At 42.2% G+C, this 22,684-nt stretch overlaps 1 protein-coding gene across 3 annotated transcripts in view; it reads left to right on the top strand.

Moving 5' to 3' along the window:
- Positions 1-22,684, top strand: part of zcchc14 (zinc finger, CCHC domain containing 14) — a 190,930-nt gene that overhangs the window by 93,946 nt on the left and 74,300 nt on the right. For all 3 annotated transcript variants that reach the window (XR_005943495.1, XM_041191123.1, XM_041191122.1), the window contains exons 5-7: positions 11,069-11,181; positions 13,585-13,679; positions 20,288-20,348. Coding sequence is in view for 2 of the 3 variants with exons in the window: in XM_041191123.1 (XP_041047057.1) it covers positions 11,069-11,181; positions 13,585-13,679; positions 20,288-20,348 (269 nt within the window). In the remaining variant the exon portion in view is untranslated. The remainder of the gene's footprint in view (positions 1-11,068; positions 11,182-13,584; positions 13,680-20,287; positions 20,349-22,684) is intronic.

Raw genomic sequence — 22,684 nt, 5'->3', positions numbered from 1 at the left:
ACCAAACATATTATTTGAAGGATATATAGTATAAGAAAAGCTATCATAATGGGGTATGGCCTTGATTCACAAATTTTACATATGAGAAATCTGCAAAAATATTTGCTAAAAATTAATTCCTGCAGGGAAAAATACAGAAATGACATGTTTTGGTGGATAGGTTTCATGAATATACTTGAGCAATTTTAGATGGTGTATATCTGAAATACCCATTTCAGGCTTTTATTGAAAATATAAATAACTCTTCTTGGTTTACACTGTATTGAAAGAGCTCCATCTTTTGAACTGCTCTAGCCAGTGTACTTTATTTTGCAACCAACTATCAACATGTGTGCAGCTGAAGCTTAGAAATCAACGTTGGATTTGGTTCCTGGAAAGCTGAAGCCATTGGTCAGAAGATATGAAATAACATTATAGAGTTTTACACTGAGATGATGCTATAGGTTATAGAACCATACATTCACCTCTGAATCTTGGTTTGAATCTCATTTGGCTAGGTTGGGTGAAAAATGGTTAGGTTATAACTGTTGGGGCAGTTTCTGACCAGCCCACAGTAGTTTTAAGTCCGTAATGCTAAACTATTCGTGATAAAGTTCTACTTGAGAAAAATTATTTTTAATAAAAATCCATAATTTGCAATGAAGAAGCCACAGATCATAGAGTTTACTCTTGAGATGGGGTAAAGCCATGTGGGGGGGACAATTTTCTCAGTGCACTGGGTGAAATAAAGTTGTAAACCTATTCTTAATAAATAATTTTATGAACTTTCTTAAACATAATATATATTGAGGAAACCTTTCCCTTTTGTTGAGCCAGTGCTATACATGTTACAAAAGGTAAAATTCTGGAATACACAGCATTTATAAATGGTTGAGACAATTGAATAATTGAGGGGTAACCCTTCATCAGAAAAATATTAGTAGTATATTTCTCACTGGTTTTCAGAATATAGAAGTGAATAATTCCCTGGCAATAACTTTTCTCATCAGGATGAGTATGACAGAATCCAAAAACATGACTGCAGTTCTAATTGATGTTTGGCTGTCTTTAGCTTAGGATATATCCTTACTTTCTGTTATGCCAGGTGGATGGTAAATGCCAAGCTGCCCAAATCCCAGAGGGAAACCTTGAAACAGCTGCCACAACTGTTGCAATTTGAACTTATCTCGAGATGCAGGCTTTGAATTCAGTAAAAAGAAGGCCACCAAGTCTTGGAGCTTTCTTACAAAACTAAATTAAGCCTTTATTAATAAAATAAATAATTTTAAACACATACATAGATATACAAATTACTACTATGATAATTTCTAAATCCCCTAATTAATCTGAACCCCAGTTACACCTCCATTAAGGTAACAGCGAGACACATAGCGGAGAATTTTCAGAATGTCAGGAGCGGACGGGCGTGGAACCAATCGCTGCCTGCGATTGGCTGCACGCTATCATTTTACGTGGGCAGGCCAATTAAGGCCCGCCCAGCATGATGCATGGCCGGTAGCGCTCAGCACTACCTGTGCAGGCGCAGGGAAGAGGGAGAGTCGCAGAAATCTGCCTGAGGCACAGAGTTGCCTCAGGGAGATTGAGTACATATTGAAATCTTTTAATAAAGAAAGATAAAAATTATTTACACATGTCCCCTCATGTGACAGTGTCACATAAGCTGGGACATGTTTGTCAATCTAGCAGAATTTATGTACTGATTTATTAAACCTTCAGGAAACTTATCCCACCTGTGGATGAGTTTTCCTGAAAAACGCAAAGGCCGCTTGGGCTCTTCACCTGCCCGCCAACCTTACGGTTGGACGGGCAGTGTTGATAACTACTTTAATTGGTTTTTTAATGGCCTTAATAGGCATTGACAGTTTGGCCGGCCTGCAGCTGCGTCCGGCGCACACCCGAACGTAATATCTAAATGACGCATGCTGATGTCGGGACACATGCCCGACATCACCACGCGTCATTTTACGCGTCGGCGTGTTGGGCCCACCCCTGCACGCTGACGTCAAAATTCTGGCCATGGATTTTAGAAGATCCAGGCAAAATAGCACACACTACCCTGAACAATCAAATTCAAAGTGGGTTTTTCTCAGCTTTAGTTCCTTGTAGACAGCAGCTTGAGGCTTAGATGCTGGAGGCTTTTCACACTTGTGGTAGATCATAGAGTGCTTGCCTTTATACACAACCTTTGCTCCTTTTATACATATTTTCCCCTTTGAATGCAAATTTCCATTGTTTCACTATGTCTTAGACTTTATTATTAGAGGTAAATCCAATTATAGTACCAATTTTGCCAGTAATCTTTTGGAGAAAAATAAGCACATTGTTTCTTAACTTCTCCTGGCTCGGTGTAATATTTCACTCCCTCTTTTGAATTCAAGCTAGTCTGGTTTATTTAAAAATACAAATGTTCCCTTTACACCTTACATTCTGAAACTTCCCCCAAGTTTACCTACTTAACATTTCAAACCTAGCTTATCTTCTGATACATCAAAGCCTTCAGACTAGTTGCCTTTAATTCAATTAAGACACACACACACACACACACACACACACACACACACACACACACACGGCGCACGCCCAACCACTCGAGTGTAAAATGATGCGCAGTGACATCGGGCGAGTATCCTGACGTTGTCGCGCACTCACGCGATATTTCCCTTGGCGGGTGCATGTGAGAGCTAGAGCCATGCCCGTCATTAATTAACAGGCTAGTTGAAGCTTTAACAGCCCAATTGATGGCAATTTAATGTTGCCCGTGCGAGTTTTCGCTTTTCGCAAGGGCAAAATGGGCAGGCCACAATTTGCAAAATCTCATCCACAGGTGGGATAAGAAGGGTCAGCAGCATTGTCAATGTGAATAGTGAGGAGTTTTGGAAATGGTTTGCTGCTGGTGGCTTATTGAGACATGGTAGCTTATTCTCTGATCAGGGCTTCATTCTTAGCATTTCCAGGCTTCATTCCTGGACTCGTTGTCTTCCAGGCCCCCGATGATTCAGACATTGTGGACCCTTACCCTGGTGATGGGGATTGTGGTCTCAGATGGAGATTCCTCCTCTGAGGAGGAACAGAGGGGCAGGCCAGAGAGATGTCCCAGTGCAGCTTCCATGGGAGTGACCTGTGGGAGGAGAGGCGCAGGACCAGTAGGAAGTCCAAGGCGGAAAGAGCTGCAGAAGATGCCACTATCCTGCTGCCAGGGTTTACAGGCGGCGATGCAGCTACTTCAATATGTCTGAGGTGCAATGCCGAAGGAGACTTCGCCTCTCGAGGGAGACCGTGACCTCCATTTGCCAGATGATCAGGCCTGAGATCAGCTCCGACTGTGTGGGTAGACATCCCATGCCAGTGGCTCTGAAGGTCACAGTGGCCTTCAACTTCTATGCCTCTGGTTCTTTCAGGGCTCAGTGGGGGATGTATGGAGTCTCCCAATCAGCTGTCCTTAGTTGCGTCAAGCTGATGACAGAAGTTCTGTTCAGGCAGGTATTGAACTTTATTCATTACTGTATTTACGAGGCCAGCCAGGCTGAGCAAGCCAGAGGCTTTGCAGCGTTTGCTGGCTTCCCCCACGTCCAGGGTGCAATCGTTTGTACACATGTGGCCATCAGGGCGCCATATGGGTCAGCCAGGCGCCTTCTTCAACAAGAGGGGATTCCACTCAAACATGCAGATAGTGTGTGACCACAGGATGCAGATTCTGCAAGTCTGTGCAAGGAAACCTGGCACTCCCATGATGTGTACATCCTTGGACACTCCAAGGTGCTGAATCTCTTCAGTGCTCCAGCCCTACTGGATGGCTGGCTTCTGGGTGACAAGCGCTATCCCTTGAAAAGATGGCTTATGATGCCTCTCCACCACCCCAGAACAGAGGCGGAGCAGTGGTACAACAGGAGCCATGGTTGCACAAGGGCAGTGGTGGAGAGAACCATAAGTCTTGTCAAAATGCTTCCGATGCCTGGACCGTTCAGGGAGCACACTGCAATACCCCCCAATAGCAGGTGTCACTGATAGTGTTTGCATGCTGCACTCTCCACAATCTGGCACTGGCAAGGGGAGACCCACTGGAGAGAGACGATGCTGCACAGGCCGCAGGGGATGAATCCAGTAATGAGTCAGAAGAGGTAGACGGTGAGGAGAACGCTGAGGGCATGGAGCCAGACCTTGGTAACCTTCAGGGAGGCAGGGACACCAGGGACGCCTTGATCCAATGCTCCTTCAGTTAGGGTGCCAAATAAGAAATAACACCTCATACCTGGGCTGCCACATCCATCATGGATTGCATAAATGACCCTTTCTTTGGCCCCCAAGATACACTCAGTGCCTGTTCAGTAAAGGTTCGAGCCATCCCCGTCCAGCATTACATACTGGCGTACCCTACTCCTACAAAATAAATGAAGCATACTCAGGCCAATAACACAAAAGCATATTTGCTTTTATGTTTGAACTCACATAGTCTTGAACAGAAAGAAACCAGTGTTGGTAGTCACGCCATTAAAAAAGAAAAAAAATGGGGAAGAAAGGATCACTCGTGAGCAGTCTTGGGCTTAAGGTGCGTTAAATTTACATTTACGAGTGCTACGTCTAGGTGCTCCTCCCCTCGCTGGCATCTCCCCAGTTGCCGCAGCCTCTTCAGATGTGACCGTCACTGGCAGAGGGGTTGATGAGCTGTTGCCATCATCCAGAGCGCCCTGAAAGGAGCCCACAGAGATGACAAGCAGCTCATGTGCCAGCCTGAGGTTGCTCTGGACCTCCTTGCTCACCATTGATGGATGGGTATCTAGCTAGGATACCGGGTGCCTCATCGATTTAGCACATGGACATTGACCAGCTGATGTCAGTGCCTGTGTGAGGGCTTGCAGTCCCAAGTGCAACCCCAGGAGCACAAAACAAAAACAGAATTACCTGGAAAAATTCAGCAGGTCTGGCAGCATCGGCGGAGAAGACAAGAGTTGACATTTCGAGTCCTCATGACCCTTCAACAGAACTGCTTACATTCCGTAAGGACTCCTCCACAACGGAGAACATGACACGCATACTCGCTTGGATCTTTGCCAGATCCTCCTGCACACCACGCTATATGACCAGCATCTGCTGCCTAATGGAAGTCTCCAGAGGCCCATCAGCCTTTGACTGAGCATCGTCCTGGTCCCCAGCAGGCCTCTGACTGCCAGAGCCCTGGGCACTCTCTGCCTCCATTTGCACCTCAAGCGAGTGTGAAGTGCCCTCACCAATGTGGTCCGAGATACTATCCACCAAACTAATGCCCACTGAGGTGCTGGTATCTGCGCTAGTGCCTGCTTCAGAGTGCAGGTGTGACGCAAGTGCTTGGGGAGCATGGTGGTCCTCCAGTGTCAGGGGTGGCCCTTCAGGGTCTGGAGAGTGAACGCCTGCTGATGAACCTAAAAGGGAGCAGAAGGACATGACATTAGTTAAAGTCATCACATTATCACTATGCATGGTGAGACAGTGGAGATCTGCATCATGGTGCCCTTGTCTTTCAATGATCAATGGGGTTTCCAGGCTCGAGGCTCACATCAATGAAGAGCCTGTACTGAGTATGGTTGCACAAGCCGAAATTCTCACCTTAGTGCACTGCTCTCTTACCTTCGCCTGACAGCCCAGCCTCACTGCGGCCGCTTGGCCGAGGTGCATGGCGCTTCATGAGCTCCAAGGCCGCCTACTTATAGCGGGAGAGGATGAGGAGGTGTGGGGGTCCTCCGCCAGTCCGCGACCCCTCGCTGATATTGTTATGGGATGTCTCCTCCTGAAAGGATGAAGGAGCATTGATTAGTCCACTTTCTACCTGCAGTACCATTGCAGCTTGGCCAACCGCAGCTGAGGAGTTGTGGCCCTTGAGGTGCAAGGGTGCTCAGTCAAAGCAGCCAGGGTTCACCCCCTTGGCCAGCTCTGGCATAATTGACAGTTGGCACTCACTCTATAATAATCCTGAGTTCCAAGGGGGGGATGGCCAGCCCAAAACAATTGAACACTGACCCAAGCCAACATGGCACTCACCCTTCCTGAGTCCAGCAGGTCATTGAAGCGCTTCAGGCACTGCACCCAGGTGTGCCACACCATGTTATGGCTGCTCACACAGGCTGCCACCTCCTCCCATGCGCTCTTGGTGAGGTGCAGTGGCCTCCACCTTCCATCTCTGGGGACAAGGGTGTCCTTTCTGTCAGCCGCCTCCTCCGGTAGGGCACTGAGGCGCTCATTGGAAAAATGGGGAACCAAGTGCCCCCCTGATCTGCCCTCCTGCCTGGCGTTTGCTGACACTCTGAACTCCATCCTTGCAGCAGTAGACAGACTTCCTTCCCTGGCAGCCTTTCTGGGGCTGCCTGGGCTGTTTTTAAATAGGCCATCGGGCTGCCATGAGATCAACCGGCCCTTCCCAGCCAGTGACAAGCCACGTTTCACGCTGGGCAAGCCTTAATTGTCTCTCCAGTGGGAAATCGCAGCTGGGCCCCGATCGGGGGTGGCACTCAGCTTCCCGACTGCTCCCACTGAGCCCGCCCGATGAGGGCAAAATTCTGCCCATAGATACAGACCCCACTATTCCTGTACAATAAATTCCAGTAACATTATGAAAATTAGTATATCTCCCTGACAATTGTTGAAGACTAGTTAAAAGTGAGCTTTGATAGTTCATCTAGGTTTACAATGCATTCAGTGCTCATGTTGCTGAATGGAAGAAGCAATAAACTGAGAAGAATGGATGGATAAAGCTATTGTTGAATTGTATGAATTTTGGCTCCCTCTGGAGGTTTGACCAAACACAGTCTAAATTAAATCTTATGCTCCAATGACTTCAGTGTTTTCAGCTGCCATTTTCTTTCTTCACTCAGGTCAAAATATGCAGCTAAAAATAACATGGATAACATAGCATACACATTACACACCTTAAATCACTGTACCATCACTAATATTAGAAATATCTGACTTCCTACTGGGGTGTGCTGCATATGTTGAAACTTTGGCTTTGGATGCAGAGGATGCTAAAGCTGCTGTGGGTAAATTGTTTTGTGTGAAAGAGATGTAGTTCCACTAAAGGAATAAAACATTCAAAGCTATCGAGTGAAAACATTAACACATTTCATATTTTAAAAATGAAAAACAATTATATCAGTAATTTCTGTAGTATCCTCTTTAGAGTAAAAAATATTTTTAAAATGGACATCAAGTCAGGAAAGGTTGGCTGAAAAGAAGGACTTTTAAAGGTTTTTGCTTATTAGTTTATGGGATGTGGGTTTTGCTGGCTAGGCCAACATTTATTGCCCATCCCTAATTGCCCTTTAAGAGCCAACCACATTGCTGTGACTCTGGATTTATATGTAGACTAGACCAGGTAGGGACAACAGACTTCCTTCCCTAAAGAACGTTACTGAACCAGATAGGCCTTTACAACAATCGGCAATGGTTTTGTGGTCATCATCAGACTTTTAATAGGTTTTTATTGAATTCAAATTTCACCATTGCTGTCATTTGAACTTGGGTCCCCAGAGCATTACCCTGGGTCTCTGGAATACCAGCCCAGTGACAATACCATTATGCTACCACCTCCCCCGGTAGAGAGAAAAGTAGAGGTTTGTGGAGGAGTTCCAAAGTGGCGAGCCACAGAGGGGTCTCCTCCTTGATTTGGTTTGTGTGCTCTGACGATCCCTTGAGCGATGCTGCCAGGAGCTCCTTGCTCCTGATAGGGCCACCTCTGGCAGCAAGGTCTGGCAGAGGTGCCAGACAAAGTGTGGTCCAAAAAGTCCTCAATGACAGAACAGGCAAAAAAAGACTCTGTGTCCCACTGGCTGCGAAAGTGGAAGAAGGTTGCAGCAGCAGGGTGGTTCCAGTCACCAGTATCTGACTACCATCCCGTCAAGGTCATGTGGATAACGGTGGCGTCCCAAGGTACCAACATTAAACAAAATCACATGCAGACTCCTACCGGGGTCCATTTACCAAGTCCTGTGGCAATAGAGAATCTGCACATGTGCAAAAGATACATGAAAGTCAGACACTTGTGTTGGACCAGTGGTGTCTTTGGGCAGCAGCATTTGTGACTGAGCAGTCTTCTTCAGGTTACTCTCTCTTCACCCCAAATGGGGAGCGGCTAGAAAACATGCCATAAAAATAGGCTGGTCCCATTCTTCCTGACTGGGGAAAGTACCCTGTGGAATGATCATCTTTGTGGTAAAACAAAACTTTACAGAATAGTTGTCACCACACCCCTACACAGCAGTGAGACCTGGAATCCTGGAATGTGTATCGGTGATGCACAAGAGTGCTAGAGAAATTTCATTAGCAATGCCTCTGCCTCGGTCCGTTGAGCAAATTTTAGTGTCCTTCTTGAAGCCAGCTCCACAAAGATTCAGGCAAAACTCCTGCAAAATGAACTTCAGTGAACTGAACGCAGAGTTCGATGGCTGAAAAGCGTCTGCCCCTCCAGATCTTGTTTTTTTCCCACTACCTCATGCGACATCCTGTCCCATGTGCTCAGAGTTCTGTGGGTCACAAATCGGCCTATTCAGTCACATGAAGACCCATGCAGAAACTTGCAACCCCGAGTAGGTGCCACCCTCATCGAGGGACAGCTGACAACAAAGGGTAAGAAATGCCCAACAGGCGAGAGTTGAAGGACCGAAGAGTTTTGGAGGAGACCTAATCTTGGAAGCAATTGCAAAGTAATTGTATGCAAGATTGATTGGTATGAAGTACTAATGTTCAAAAGACTTGATTAGATAGGTACAGAGAAATCTTTGTGTGTGCGCATACGTAAGAGTGTATGCATGTGTGTCAAATAGAATGATAAGGTTTCAGCCTGATTGAATGGCTAGGAAGGATTGTTCCTGGTGTTCAGTTGAAAGTTTCAACTTATCTATGACTTTATCAGCAGGAATTTTCTCAGAGTATCCCTGCTCACTCCTCAGCTGTAACTTGGTGGAAACCTTGTTTACAGGCAAAGTTATGGCGCCAAAATGGGGGAAGCACAGAAGTGCACCCACTATTCCTGGTTTAGTAGTGTAATGCTGCAACAGTAGTCACGGGATTGAGAAAAGTTTGTGATGAGTGGACCTAGATATCATCAGCTGACCAACATTCCTGAAATTATGCTAATTAAGTTGCCATGCGGCTTGGGATGCTGATAGATAAAGCTTTTAAATGAGAAGTAGGATGGATGGAAGAAGTAGGAAACGAGAATGAACGAGAACATGCTGATGAGATCTATACCTCCACCATAGCTGCTTGGGGAGACAAGTGTATTGAATGTGTAACCAAATAGAGAAGCTACAAAAATCTTTGAAAATGGCAGGACTTTGGTAAGGCTGTTTTTAAAAAAGCATATGCAATCATTGATTTTATAAATAGATGCATAGAATAGAAAATCAAGAAAGTTTACTAAATTTTTATAAAAATCACTTGTTAGGCCACAGCTGGTAAATTACATTCATTTCTGGGCACCACACTTTAGGAAAGATGTCAAAGCTTTCGAGAAGATGCAGAGGAGATTTACTAGAATAGATAGGGAGAAACTTTCTACTGACCATAACCAGAAGACGCAAATTTAAGAACATTGACAAAAGAACCCAGGGTAAGGCGAGATTTATTTTTTTACTCAGCAAGTTATGATCTGGAATGCCCTACATAAGGTCAGTTGAAGCAGATTCAATAGTAACTCTCAAAAAAGAGTTGGATATATACTTGAAAAGAAAAAATTTGCAGGGCTATGGGGAAAGACCAAATAGGACTAATTGAATAGGCTGAATGAAGAGCTGGCATAGGCATGATGTACTGACTGACCTCAACTGGTAAGATCAAAGAGTCACCACATGTAAGCTACATTTCTCTTAGGGCCAGAATGTTAACTACATCATCAGTGTGGATGAAGCTGATATACAAGGTCTCGTGAAAGAACATTCAGGGAACGGGGTAATAGCAGTTATGTGTCCATTGATGAGATCGAAAGGGTTCAGCTGAGGAGAGGGCAAGCCTGTGAAGGAGTTCATTAGAGATTTGACAATGGGGAGAAATTCTCCCTGGTGCATTGGTACATTGTTAGCTTCAGCAAAAAGCACTAATCTACAGTGATCAGTAATGAAGATGAAAAAAATCTTTTGCACAATTGTGCATCTGAGAAAAAAAAATTTGGAGGTGTAGCAAATTAACATACTTGTATCTTATGCCAATACTGCAAGTCCAGGTAGAAGGTAAGCAAAAATAATCTGAATAACTCAGAATAAGACATTTTGAAAAGTGAAGAACAAATCAAGTTAGTGTAACTTAAACAAATTTATGAAGTGGTAAGTAAATAGCATTATGGGTATATTTAGGGTATATGTGTTCTCGTTAATAAGGCACGAAATATTTTTACTGCATCAGTTGTGATGTATTGCTTCAGTAAACTTGCTGTATTATAAAGGTGGGTGAACCTGCTTTGCTCAGGCAGAAGTAGACACCCAGTCAGTATCACAAACTGCACTAGAGCTCCTGACTATCCCATACATTGCTCGCAGACATCAGTTTCTTTCTAAAATGAGTAGTGTAGATCAACATTTGGCAGAAAAATCAACAAACTGATTCAGGATCTTAAATTACATGCAGTTAAATTTTTTGTTTTTTCATTTGCAGAAACAAACTAGCTAAAATGCTTTATCATTTTTGCAATAAATTAAGTAGACTGGAATTAAAAAAAAACAATTTTCTTGGGTTATCTACCCAGGTTCTGACCAGGCAAAATACACCTGAAGTAAAATGCACCTGTCCAGATTGATATGCGATGAGGCATAGTTAAATCTGTTTGCACCCGCACTGGTGAAGCTACAGAATAATTCAAGGGTGTAGGAACCCCCACCCATTTCATTTACATGGACCTGCTGTGTTTGTGCCTTTTGACCCTTTTGAGAATGTATGAAAACCTATAGCTACATAAAGGAAGTGGGCACTCGTGCATCTGTACCTCTAATTCCTATTATTATTGTCCAGGGATTAATCTTTTCCTGGAGATGAAAAACAAGAAAATCATTCTCATTATATTTCGATCCTCCCCCGATATGTTAAATTAAAAATTATCTTAACTTTACAGCTTCCGCAAATGTTCCCAGATGAGAATTTGGAAAATTCCATTCCAGAAACCACCAATCATGACTGTTGTTACACAGAAGAGAGAAAATATGCAGATCTGGAACCATATCTAAGGTGAAATTCTTAATTATGCGATCAGTTGAGTATTTAGATCAATAAAAAGGCAGGATAGTAATGAAAATATTGAGTAGTCATGCAGAGTCAATGTGGATTATTAAACCAATTTTCAACATGTTAAAATTAAATGTATAGTAAGTAGAGACAAGGTTTTGCTGCAGCAGGGGACTACACTTTTTTATGCCAGTGTTAACTTTGGTGATGTGGAAAGGGTTTAGATTCCCCTGGGCTAGGCATATAAGCAAGGGATGGGTACAATGAAATTATGACTTAAAGTTTCTGACAATCCATACTGGCATCTAGAATAGCTTATGTTGGGGGTATGATCAAAAGGTTGTGTAGTAGACTCCCACAGTGTTTGACTATAGCTTTTCCAGACTTCTCTATCTTAAAATTATACAAAATGGACTGACATGAAAAAGAATGGTATCCAAACTGAAGTAACTCTAAGGACATAATCAAAAAATGGGTTGGGGATGTACTAAATGCGCATCAAATCTGACCCTCAAAACTAGTAATTCTGTTCAAGTTTTACACTTTACTTAAGGTATGAATTTTACAGCCCTGCCAGGAGTGGGCTGGCATGCAGTTGGGGTGCATAAAATTGGGGCACTGCGCCTGTCGCCTACCCACCTCCGCTGGAATTTTACTGGTTGCGGGGGAGGTGAAGGGTAGCCCTCCTGCCCTTAGCTGTCGGGCCAATTGAGGCCCTTAAATGGCCAATTAAAGGCCACTTAAGGGCCTCTTCCATGCAGGGAGCCACGTAGCATAGGAACACAGGACTTAGGAGCAAGAGTAGGTCATGGCTGGTTTTGGTCGTGGTCTCGACTCCATAACCCTTGTTTCCCTTGTTTATAAAAAAATCTGCCTAACTCTGCCTTGAATAAATCCAATGACCTCCATTGCTTTCTTGGAAAGAAAATTCCACATTCTAATGACCCTCCTCATCTGCATCTTAAAAGGGAGACCTCTTATACTTTTAACTTTTTTTTATTCGTTCATGGGATGTGAGCATCACTGGCTAGGCCAGCATTTATTGTCCATCCCTAATTGCCTTGAGAAGATGGTGTTGAGCTGCGTCCTTGAACCATTGCATCCATGTGGTGTAGGTACACCCACAGTGCCAGCTGAGTGGCTTGCTAGGCCATTTCAGAGGGCATTTAAGAGTCAACCACAGTGCTGTGGGTCTGGAGTCACATGTAGGCCAGACTAAGTCAGGGCAGCAAATATCCTTCCCTAAAGGACATTAGTGAACCAGATGGGTTTTGTTCTGTTCAGGCAGAAATTTGTTGAATTCAAATTTCACCACCTGCTGTAGTGGGATTCGAACCCTGGTACCCAGAGCAATACCCTGGGTCTCTGGATTATTAGACCAGTGACAATACCATTATGTCATCTCCCAGAGTTTTAGTCTCTCCTATAGGTAGAAACATCTGCCTGGTATCTACCCTATCAAACCCCCTTAGAATTTTATGTTTCAGTAAGATCACCTCTCATTCTTCTAAACTCCAATTCATATAGGCCCAACCTGCTCAACCTTTCTTCATGAGATAAGCCGTCCATCCCAGGAATGAGTCAAATGAACGTTCTCTGAACTGCTTCTAATGCAATTATATCTCTTTCAAATAAAGAGACCAAAACTGTACACTGTATTCCAGATGTGGTCTCACCAAGGCCCTATACCACTGCAGTAAAGTTTCCCTACTTTTATATTCCATTCCCTTTGCAATATATGACCGCATTCCATTTGCCACCTTAATCACTTGCTGCACCTGGATACCAACTTCTTGTAATTCATGTACCAGTACACCCAGTACTCGCTCTGTACCGGCGAGTTCTGCAATCTCTTTCCATTTAAATAATATATTGTTTTTCTATTTTTTTCACCAAAGTGAACAAGTTCATATTTTCCCACACTATACTTCATCTGCCAAATTCATTCCCACTCATTTGACCTGTCTGTATCCCTATGCAGACTCTCTACCTCCCCTTGACAACTTGCTTTCCTACTTATCCTGGTGTCATCAGAGAGCTGCCAGGTATATCCTGGCAGAAGTCTGCAGGTTCGGAGAGACGGTGTCCCTTCTGTTCAAGCATCCAGTGCTCCATGAGGATTCCCCAACAGAAAGGGACACCCATGAGTCCCTCTTCTTTACCACCACCACCACCCCCCCACCCCGATCGCTGCTCCAGGATTAGATAGTACAATGGACCATAAGTCTACAACTTCAAAGAGTTGGTGTCTAATTTTAAAGATTTCCTTACTGAGACTAATAATAACAACGTGTTTTAAACAGAATTTAGGGTTGTATTTTGCACTGAATATTTCAAGGTAAAGCCTTTGTATAGTATTCACTTAAAATGTATCATATTTTTGAATTTAATTTTTACTTTTTGCAGATACCTGTTATCTTTGCCATCTCATATGTTAAAAAATGATCATATACAGAAATTTTTCAGTACTGCCACAGCCAATCACCCTACTCAACATTTAAGTAAGTAAATTGACTCAATACTTGACCATTTGGGTTCGACTTGTTTTTGAGAATGTGCATCCTCTTGTGAAGATATTGGGAAAATAAGCTACTCCCAAACTACTGAGTGCTGGTCTTAGGGAGGTGGTGCGCACCAGCAGCTATAGACGGCCCTTTTCTCCTTCCTGTGTGCATAATGCAGTTAACATCGGTAACACAGTGATGCGGGCTGTTCAAATTCCTGTTGTCTGTTTTTGGAACAGATATTAATGAAACGAGTTCACCTTGAGCATAATTTGGAATCGAGGATCTTCAGTCAGCCTTGATTGTGATGGGTTGATTGTTTATATTGAAGTTGGGCAATTATTATTCTGGTCCTGCATGTCAGAATTGCACCAATACACAGACTTTGCCTACTGTAAGATAGAGCTGCTGTTAGAATTTCCAAACCCAGCCACTGAAATAAAGCTAACTTTGAAGGGGAAAACAATTCAACAATTAAATATAAAAGAACTCTCTTTGCCTAAAATATAAGTAAGTGTATGAGCTTATTTGAGAGAAGTAAAATTTGTTGCATCATGAAACTTGTCCACATGCTGTTGTCTGGAGTTTTGGTGGCCATTTGACACCCAACTCCATTTAGAACTATGAAATATCAAGCTATCTGGACCACCCTCATGTCAATATAACATGTCCACTTCTGAACCCTATAACACACTTTTGCAGAGCAAAGGATCGGTGAATTTTGATCAGAAGATGCTGATTCTTAGCTATACAAGAAAAGTCACCATATCCAAGAACAGCCATGGAGAAATGGGCCATTTCACCTTTATGACCTATCTCCCTTTCTCCATGGTTGTTTTTGAGCTGTTACTATGTGAATCCCTCTTCAAACTTCAACATGTATAATTACTATATAAATGTACGCAACCACACCACCAGTGTATCGTCCTGGAAATGCTGTCTTGTGCCTTTTACAAATCAGTGTTGTGCTTAATTAACCCATACCTGTCTTGATATTAATTTTACTCAGCATTTTGCCTTCTAGAAGATTACAGATTACCATTGTTAGGCTATTGGTGTATAATTGTTTGGTTTATCTTTTTGATAATCTTTGGAGCAGCGCTGCTACATTTGACAACCCCCCAGTACTCTAGATAACTTCCATATCTATGGATATTAGAAAGATTGCCTTAAGAGCTTATGTTATTTCCTTTCTGACATCCTTCAGCATACCAACAGATCTTTACCACTTAAGTTCTATTAATTTTTCACCTCCTCTACTTGTAGCCTGTTATTTTCACCACTGCATTTATTCAATATCTCTGTAATCCCTTCATTCTCTATACAAAGATTTCCTTTTTTTTTAACTCTCTGATCCTAACCTTTGTGTAACTATTATTTACTTTGTATGCATTTACAAAGTTGTTTATTATTGGTCATTTATGTTATCTGCCAGTTTGTCTTCATACTCTCTCAGCCTTTTTAATTTTTTCCTTTCTCTTGCTAGATGAGGGGAATTGATCACAAAAGTAGGAAAGTTATGCTTCAGTTTTGCAGGGCATTGGTGAGACCACACCTGGAGTATTGTGTACAGTACTGATCTCCTTATTTAAAGAAAGACATAAATGCGTTAGAATCAGTTCAGGGAAGGTTTACCAGACTAATACCAGGAATGGGCGGGTTGCCTTATGAGAAAAGGTTGGACAAGTTAGGCTTGTATCCACTGGAATTTAGGAGAGTAAGAGGTGACTTGTTTGAAACCTTTAAGATCCTGAGAGGTCTTGTCAGGGTGGATGTGGAGAGGATGTTTCCTCTTGTGGGAGAATCTAGAACTGGGGGGTCACTGTTTTAAAAAGTAAAGGGTCACTCATTTAAGACAGAGACAAGGAGAAATTTTTTCTCTGAGGGTAGTGAGTCTTTAGAACTCTTCATCAAAAGATGGTGGAAGCAGAGTCCTTGAATATTTTTAAGGTAGAGCTAGATAGATTCTTGATTAACAAGAGGATGAAAGGTTATCGGGGTAGATAAGAAGGGGATTGAGCTTACATTCAGATCAGCCATGATCTTATTGAATGACGGAGCAGGCTTGAGGGCCAAGTGGCCTACCCCTGCCCCTAATTTGTATGTTCATATACTAAATTTATAAGAAATAATTCAATTTCGGCCCTCAACCAATCCAAAAAGGCTGTGACTCCATTATTTTACTCTTTCAATTTTTTTTCAGTTAGCTGACTCCCTTCATCCCTTTAAATATCAATTTCAAATTAACTGCTCTCATCATTGTTTTCCATTTTATGCATGGAAGAATGTTTAGAGCAGAAAACTAGGTAGTGTGTAAAATGAATGATGTGGCTGAAACACTGGATAATAACTGTTCAAATATGTTACTAAATACATTTAGTTGGGTTCAATCAAAAGGTTATGTCCTTAAGGTTTCTCTCTTAAGATGATGTTTTAACCTTGTGTTTGGAAGGAAGGTTCATTCAATGTAGTTACCTGTTCTAGATTTGTAAAGGCAAAGTTTTGTTCAAAAATATATATATCATGTAATGCATTTGTTAAAACACATGGGTTTGGTATATTTCAAGTCATTTTAGTTTGACAAGTGCTTGCCTTGTTAAAGGTTTCATCATATTCAGATTCAACTTAAGTGCCTTAGGTTTTACCATTTTAAAGGTGCCATAGAAACCCATGTTGTAACTGTTGTAGTTGAAGAGCTATTAATGCCCAAAGAATGAAATGCCTTTTTATTCAGTTTAATCTTGTAGATTTGACATGATGGTAGAATAGACGGTGAACTAAGGTGGAATTCTGTAATCATTGATAGGAATTCTAGAATTGGCCTCAGTACGTGCCAGGAGTAGTCTTTTTATTGCAGTGAGTTGTGCATTTACAGTAATGCACTTTATTTTGGCCACTACATGCTGATGTTCCTGTGTTTTAGTCACTTCATTTACCAATGCTGTTTTATACCTGTCTGCTATAATTAACTCAGTGAATAAGTAGAGGGATGTGACATTTTCATCTGAATTTAATTCTTCGAAATACATTTTTCTTATTATAAGAAGGACATTAAAGCCACAGAGGACATGTATCATAGATTAACCAGGATAATACCAGGAACAATAAATTATAGTTCAGAGTAGTAACCTGAGTTAGTTTCCATTGGAGCTGAGAAAGCCATGAGGAAATTTAATTAAGTTTTGCAAATGTAATTGTTTTTATGGGGTAAATAGAAGGCAATTTTCTCTAGTTGCTGAGTCAGTGATGAAGTGTCATTCATTTAAAATTAGCACTAAGAAAACAAGGAGAAATTTCTTTACACAGCAAATTAGACCATTGAATCATATAAGGGAAAGCAGCGCAGAATACTGAGCTGTGGGGGAATGAGATTAGTTTTGGATTGCTTTACCAAAAAGCCTGCACAGATAAGATAATAGCCTCATTGTGTACTGCTAGTTTCCATTATGCTACGTCCTGAATAATTTCCTGATTTTGGTAGTTTTTCACATGGATTCCAAGCCTCATTATAACAGAGCTGAAGTGACATTGACATTGGAGGTTACCAGCAAAGAATTGTGCAATATATATCATAGGGCTAGGAGTTGGCTAGGATCGTGGGGCATAAGATGAGTGGCTGGGTTAAGAAACTGAGGTGGCAGGTTTGGGGTCAAAAGAGGAGCTTGGGGGAAGGATGGGGGTGAAGAGCGGATCAAGGAGCAGTAGAAGAGGCTTAGCGGGTTAGGAGGCTGGGGGTTGATTGGGGGCTGGGAGAGGATAGCATAGGAAAGAATCAGGGGTTAGGTCTGGTAATGGAGTTGGGGGTCCAGAGTGATAACAATGTGAAGGGGGCCGTTTTCCATTCAAGTGAGAATAGGAGAAGCATTCCTGCTTTTCCTAGCCCCTCATTTAATTGAATTATTTATTTGGCTGACAGACAATCTCTAGGGCTGGTTTTCTGTAGTGCTGCCAATGATGGTAACTGCCTCAGAGCAAACCAGTCTTGGAGAGGGGGCTCTCAGACAGGTATTTGGCCCTCTATTTGCATATGCAAAGTGCCAACTTCAGGCGTGTGCAAAGGACACCAATTTTGTTTGATTTCCCAATATGACTGGCAGTGTATTTCCAGCTAAAATGTTAGGGCTTAGTAGGCCAGTTAGTGCCCATGTGGCCAAATTGATAGATCAATGTCTGTAATTTTTTTTCTTCAAGAATATGTATGAAAACATCTGTCTGCAAAAATTACTCTCGAGTAACCAAATGTAGGAAGAAACTGCTTCCAGTTCACAGAGCCTTGCTGTCACACCACATAACTTACCCAAAATAAAATATTTGAAAGAAAGAATAACTGAGAGGTGCTGTGGCCATTGTATGTGGCAGGAAGATCTCTGAGAGCCTTGCATTCCTGAGAGATCCGATTGCCTATGTACGGGATAAGGGTGTGGACACTTGCCTCATCAGCCTGGACTAGGAGAAGGCCTTTGAAAGAATATCGCACACCTACATGATGGATGTGCCCTCCAAAATGGGGTTTGGAAGGGAATCCATGATGGAATCCATAATTGAATCCAACTGCTCTACACAAACATCAGTAGTGCGGTTTTAATCAATGGGTAGGAATCAGAAAGCTTTCCAATTAAATCTTGAGTTAGGCAGGGCTGCCCCCTCTCCCTTGTTCTGCTCATGTGTTGCATAGAATCCTTTGCTGAGTCCGTCAGGAAGGATTTGGGCAGAGGAGGAATGACAATCCCAGGCAGTGGAGGCACTCGGGTCAAAACCTCCCTGTACATGGATGATATCACTGTCTTCTGCTTGGATCTGCTGTTGGTGCGCAGACTGATGAACATCTGCAGCCAGTTCAAACTGGCCTTGGGAGCTGAGTTAAATGGCAAGAGTGAGGCCATGTTTATGGGAATTGGGCTCACTGATCCTTTGTCCCCTTCACCGTTAGGTCAGACTGCCTGAAGGTGCTGGGGATATGGTTCAGAGGAACCAGGGCATGCACGAGAAACTGGAAGGAGCGAGTAGCTATGGTCAAAAAAAAACTGGGTATGTGGGAGTGACATTCCCTCTCCATTGCGGGTAAGAACCTGGTCATCAGGTCTGAGGCACTCTTGGTGTTGTTGTACATGGTGCAGGTCTGACCTATTCCTCACTCCAGTGCTGTAGCGATTACCTGAGCCATCTTACGCTTTATCAGATTATCAAAAATGGACTATGTTCACAGGGACATGATGTAAAAACCTCTAGATGAAGGGGTAAAACGTAGCAACATCGGCCTCATCCTGACAACGGCTTCATCAACCTGCGCGTAAACCCTCGGTACGCAAACACCAAGTGTCACCATTACGTGCTGAGGTTCCAACTATCCCCAGTGTTGTGAAAGCTGGGTCTGGCCACTCTGCCGTGTAACATTCCAAGTAGTTGGATCATGCTGCCCCACTTATCCCTCATGGAAAAATTAATGCTGAAGAACACCTTTGACCACAAGTCCATCAGGCAGTGGTCTGCATGTAACGATATAGAAACCCTGCAGGAAAAGGAGATGGTAGACCTCAGATGGTTCCCTGAGCAGACTGTCAAAGTCATTTGGCAGAATGCCTCATCACCAGAACTTTCAAGCAAGCTCCAAGTTGTAACTTGGCTGGTGGTGAGAAAGGCCCTCTCTGTTGGATCCTTCCTACATGCCCGGACTCTCACCCCCTCTGCACGTTGCCCTTGAGGTGTTTGTGATGGGGAAGAGACTGTTGTCTACCTCTGGAGGTAGTCTGGAGAGAGATGCATTGGTTTTTGTCAAGGTTCATCTGGAGCAGTTCTGTGATGCAAGATTCTGTGCTCTATGGGCTGTTCCCAGGGATGTATACTAAGACAAACATCAACTGCAGCTGGAGGATCATCACCTTGGTGAAAGATGCTCTTTGGTCTGCCCAAAACCTGTTGATCTTCCAGTGCAAAGAGTTGTACTTGATCGAGTATTACAGGCTGGCACATTCCAAGGTCTAGGACTACATGCTCTGGGGTGCACTAAAGTTTTGGGCAGCCACCGCAGACATACAATGGGGAAAGGTCGCTTTCTAAGACCTTTCTGCCATAGTATGCCGAGAAGCTGGAAATTGTATGGAACTTCTTGGCCTGTATGACTTGTATTGAGTGTATACAGTAAATATTACATGTATTGCAATTGTATTGAAGCACCCCAGAGTGCAGCATGATCTGTGTAGAAAATGTGAATAACATTGCACTTTCTGTGATGGCCATTTTGAAGTGTTTTGTCATGTTCTTTTGGATATTTTATGAATAAAGTATATTTTTGCAAAAAAAAACCCCGAGGTGCTGTAATATGGCATAATAAGATGTGTCTCTTAAGTTTGCCTTGTCCTCTCTTTCAAAATTAGAATCTTGGGTTGCAGTTGGCTTGGATTACACATGAAATGTTAAAGTATGAACTTTTTGAAAAAAATTTGTATCTGTAAAAATTTAGAATATTTATTACGGGAATGTCTATTATTAAGATTTATGTGATTATTAAGTTTATGAAGCTTTGAATTCAATCTGTAGAATTTGAAGGTGCATGAACTATAAAGAAAATCATTTGTAATTCTGTGCTATGTATTTTTCCTGTTCAGATCCCAGCTCCATACCAGTGATGCTGCATAAAGCTAACACAAGCACTGGTGCAGCTGTAAGGTAAGCGTAGCTTTGTGCATAATGACAGCTGTATCAAAAATTTGTGGATTGTTGACAGAGTACAATTCTGTAATAATTAAATCTGTTATGAATTCATTAAGGTTGCCATGTCTATAATGATATAGCTCATTAAAACTTTGTTGCCTTTTAGTGGATCAAATTGCCTTCTAAGCCTTGAAAAACCATTTATTTTGCGTGAATGAAATTCAGTGCTATTATATTAATGGTAACTTAGGGCTGCATTTTGGGGGCGGGTGCGTATTGCTCACCCCCGCCCAATAACAAAAATTGACTTTTTTTAAAAAGGTTGCCTCACAGTGATAACCCGCTGCCAATGGCCTAAACAAGTGGAGAGAGGGAGTCCTGCCGTTGAGAGCTACCGGCCGGGTTGGTTGGCCAGCTGTCCCAGCAGCGCCAGAACTCAGTAGTGGACATTGCTGGGACTGCAAGCGGTCCCATGATGAAGAGAGCAATCAATCCCAGAGGAGGGGATTCGGTTAAGTTTGAAATTTTTGGGCAAGGTGGGATCAGGCACCCTAGGGAGGGGAGTGGGGAGCAGGTTTGGAGACTAGGCAGGAGGCACAAAGGGCATCGGGCTTTGGGGGGTGTGGGTGGGGGGGGAGTGGTGCTGGGTGGTTATCATCTTGGGGGTGCCCCCTCAGACAGTGAAAAAGTGGATCCCCACTTCCACCCACCTGCCCATGTCAACCACATTATGACATGGGCAGTGTAATAATTAGGTCCAAGACTTGTTAACAAGCTCAATTACCTATTTTTTTTTAAATGGTGGGCAGGCTGCCGATTTTGGCGTGCACCTGCCCGCCTACTGTATTATGGGAAGCTGGTGTGTTGATGTCACATTCGCAACCCGACATCATCAATACCGATTTTACACGTGCGTTGGATAGCAGCATTCCTGATTTGCAAATGTAAAATCTCAGCTGTAAACTTGAAATTTAACTCTGCTTTGCAGATCAAAATTTGAATTATAAGGATTATAAATCTGACTGCAGTGTTATAATCCGAATAAAGTTTGAGAATCAATTGAGTAGAGGAGTTGTAGAACAACTTTGCCTGTACCCTTGTGCACAAATCTTTTCTGTTATTACTATTTTCAGAAATTTTAACCACTAAATTAGAGTTTGCACATTATTCTTAGGTAACAGTCCTTCTATTGCAATCAGTTTAATTTTTTTTGCCCTGCAAAACTGCAGTAAACTTACCTGATCCTAAGGATCATTTGGATCCTTGGTTAATGTGTATATGCAGAAATATGAAACAACTGATATAAAAAAGTCGAATAAATACTAAAAGTACAACTTTTTGTTTGTATATTAATATATAATTGCATTCTCATAGTTTAGCGCCATGATTTTATTTTAGGTTTACAATAAAGTTCAAATAAGCTTTGGCTAGTTTTCCCAAAATGCTGTATTTAGATAAGGACTTCCAAAAATGCAAATTGCTTACATTTATTAGCAGGATCTCTGAGTCTGCAGGATAACATCATATATGTTCCTTAAGCAAATCCTATTCACTAACATCAATGAGAGGAGACCTATAACTATGAATGTATTTAAATTAATTATTTTTAGTGAAAGCATTCTATAGGACTTTAGGTCAGTAATTGGAATAGTTTTTGTTTGTATATTAAATACAGAATTTTACAATGAAAGCATGCTTTAAACCTAGTTGGATATTATTTGCAAATCCTTTTGGAAACCTATATAATTGTGCACCATTTTACATTTGAAAAAAAGCTTGCTACTAAAAGGCATATGATATCAAACAATTCTAGAAAGGAAAAATGCCGTGTGCATATTATTTCTGGCAAAACTGTAATACCTGCAGAGTATTTGACTGTACTGTTGTTTCCTTTTGAAATGGCCAATTTGTCACTGTCCATTTATGGCATTTAATTCAGAAACACAATCTAAATGCAAGCAACTAACCAAAATTAGTTAACAGTACTAATTATTGGGTTTTATAATGTACTGCTGTTGGAATTAAATTTGACAAGAGATTGATTTTATATATGCTCTGTAAGGCACTACAGATTGGAATTCTGAGGGAAATGTTATACTTTGATCAGAAGTTCTAAGCATAAATCCATAAGGAGATTTTGTTAAATGGATTGAAATTGATTTGCGATATTGACCTACATATCTGGAGCTCAAAGGCATTGTTTAAAAAAAAGTTCACTTGTCATTAAAGAATTGGATGTAACAAGGTGGATGAGTTATTTGGGATCATTATCTGTTATGGACCTGTGCTTCAAAATCTAAAGCTCCTCGTTGTGGAAATCAGAGAAGTGTGAAACTTTTAGGATTATTTCA

The sequence above is a fragment of the Carcharodon carcharias genome, chromosome 7 (genome assembly GCF_017639515.1).
Source record: "Carcharodon carcharias isolate sCarCar2 chromosome 7, sCarCar2.pri, whole genome shotgun sequence".
Classification (NCBI taxonomy): Eukaryota; Metazoa; Chordata; class Chondrichthyes; order Lamniformes; family Lamnidae; genus Carcharodon; species Carcharodon carcharias.
This window is presented reverse-complemented; position numbering and strand designations above follow the sequence as displayed.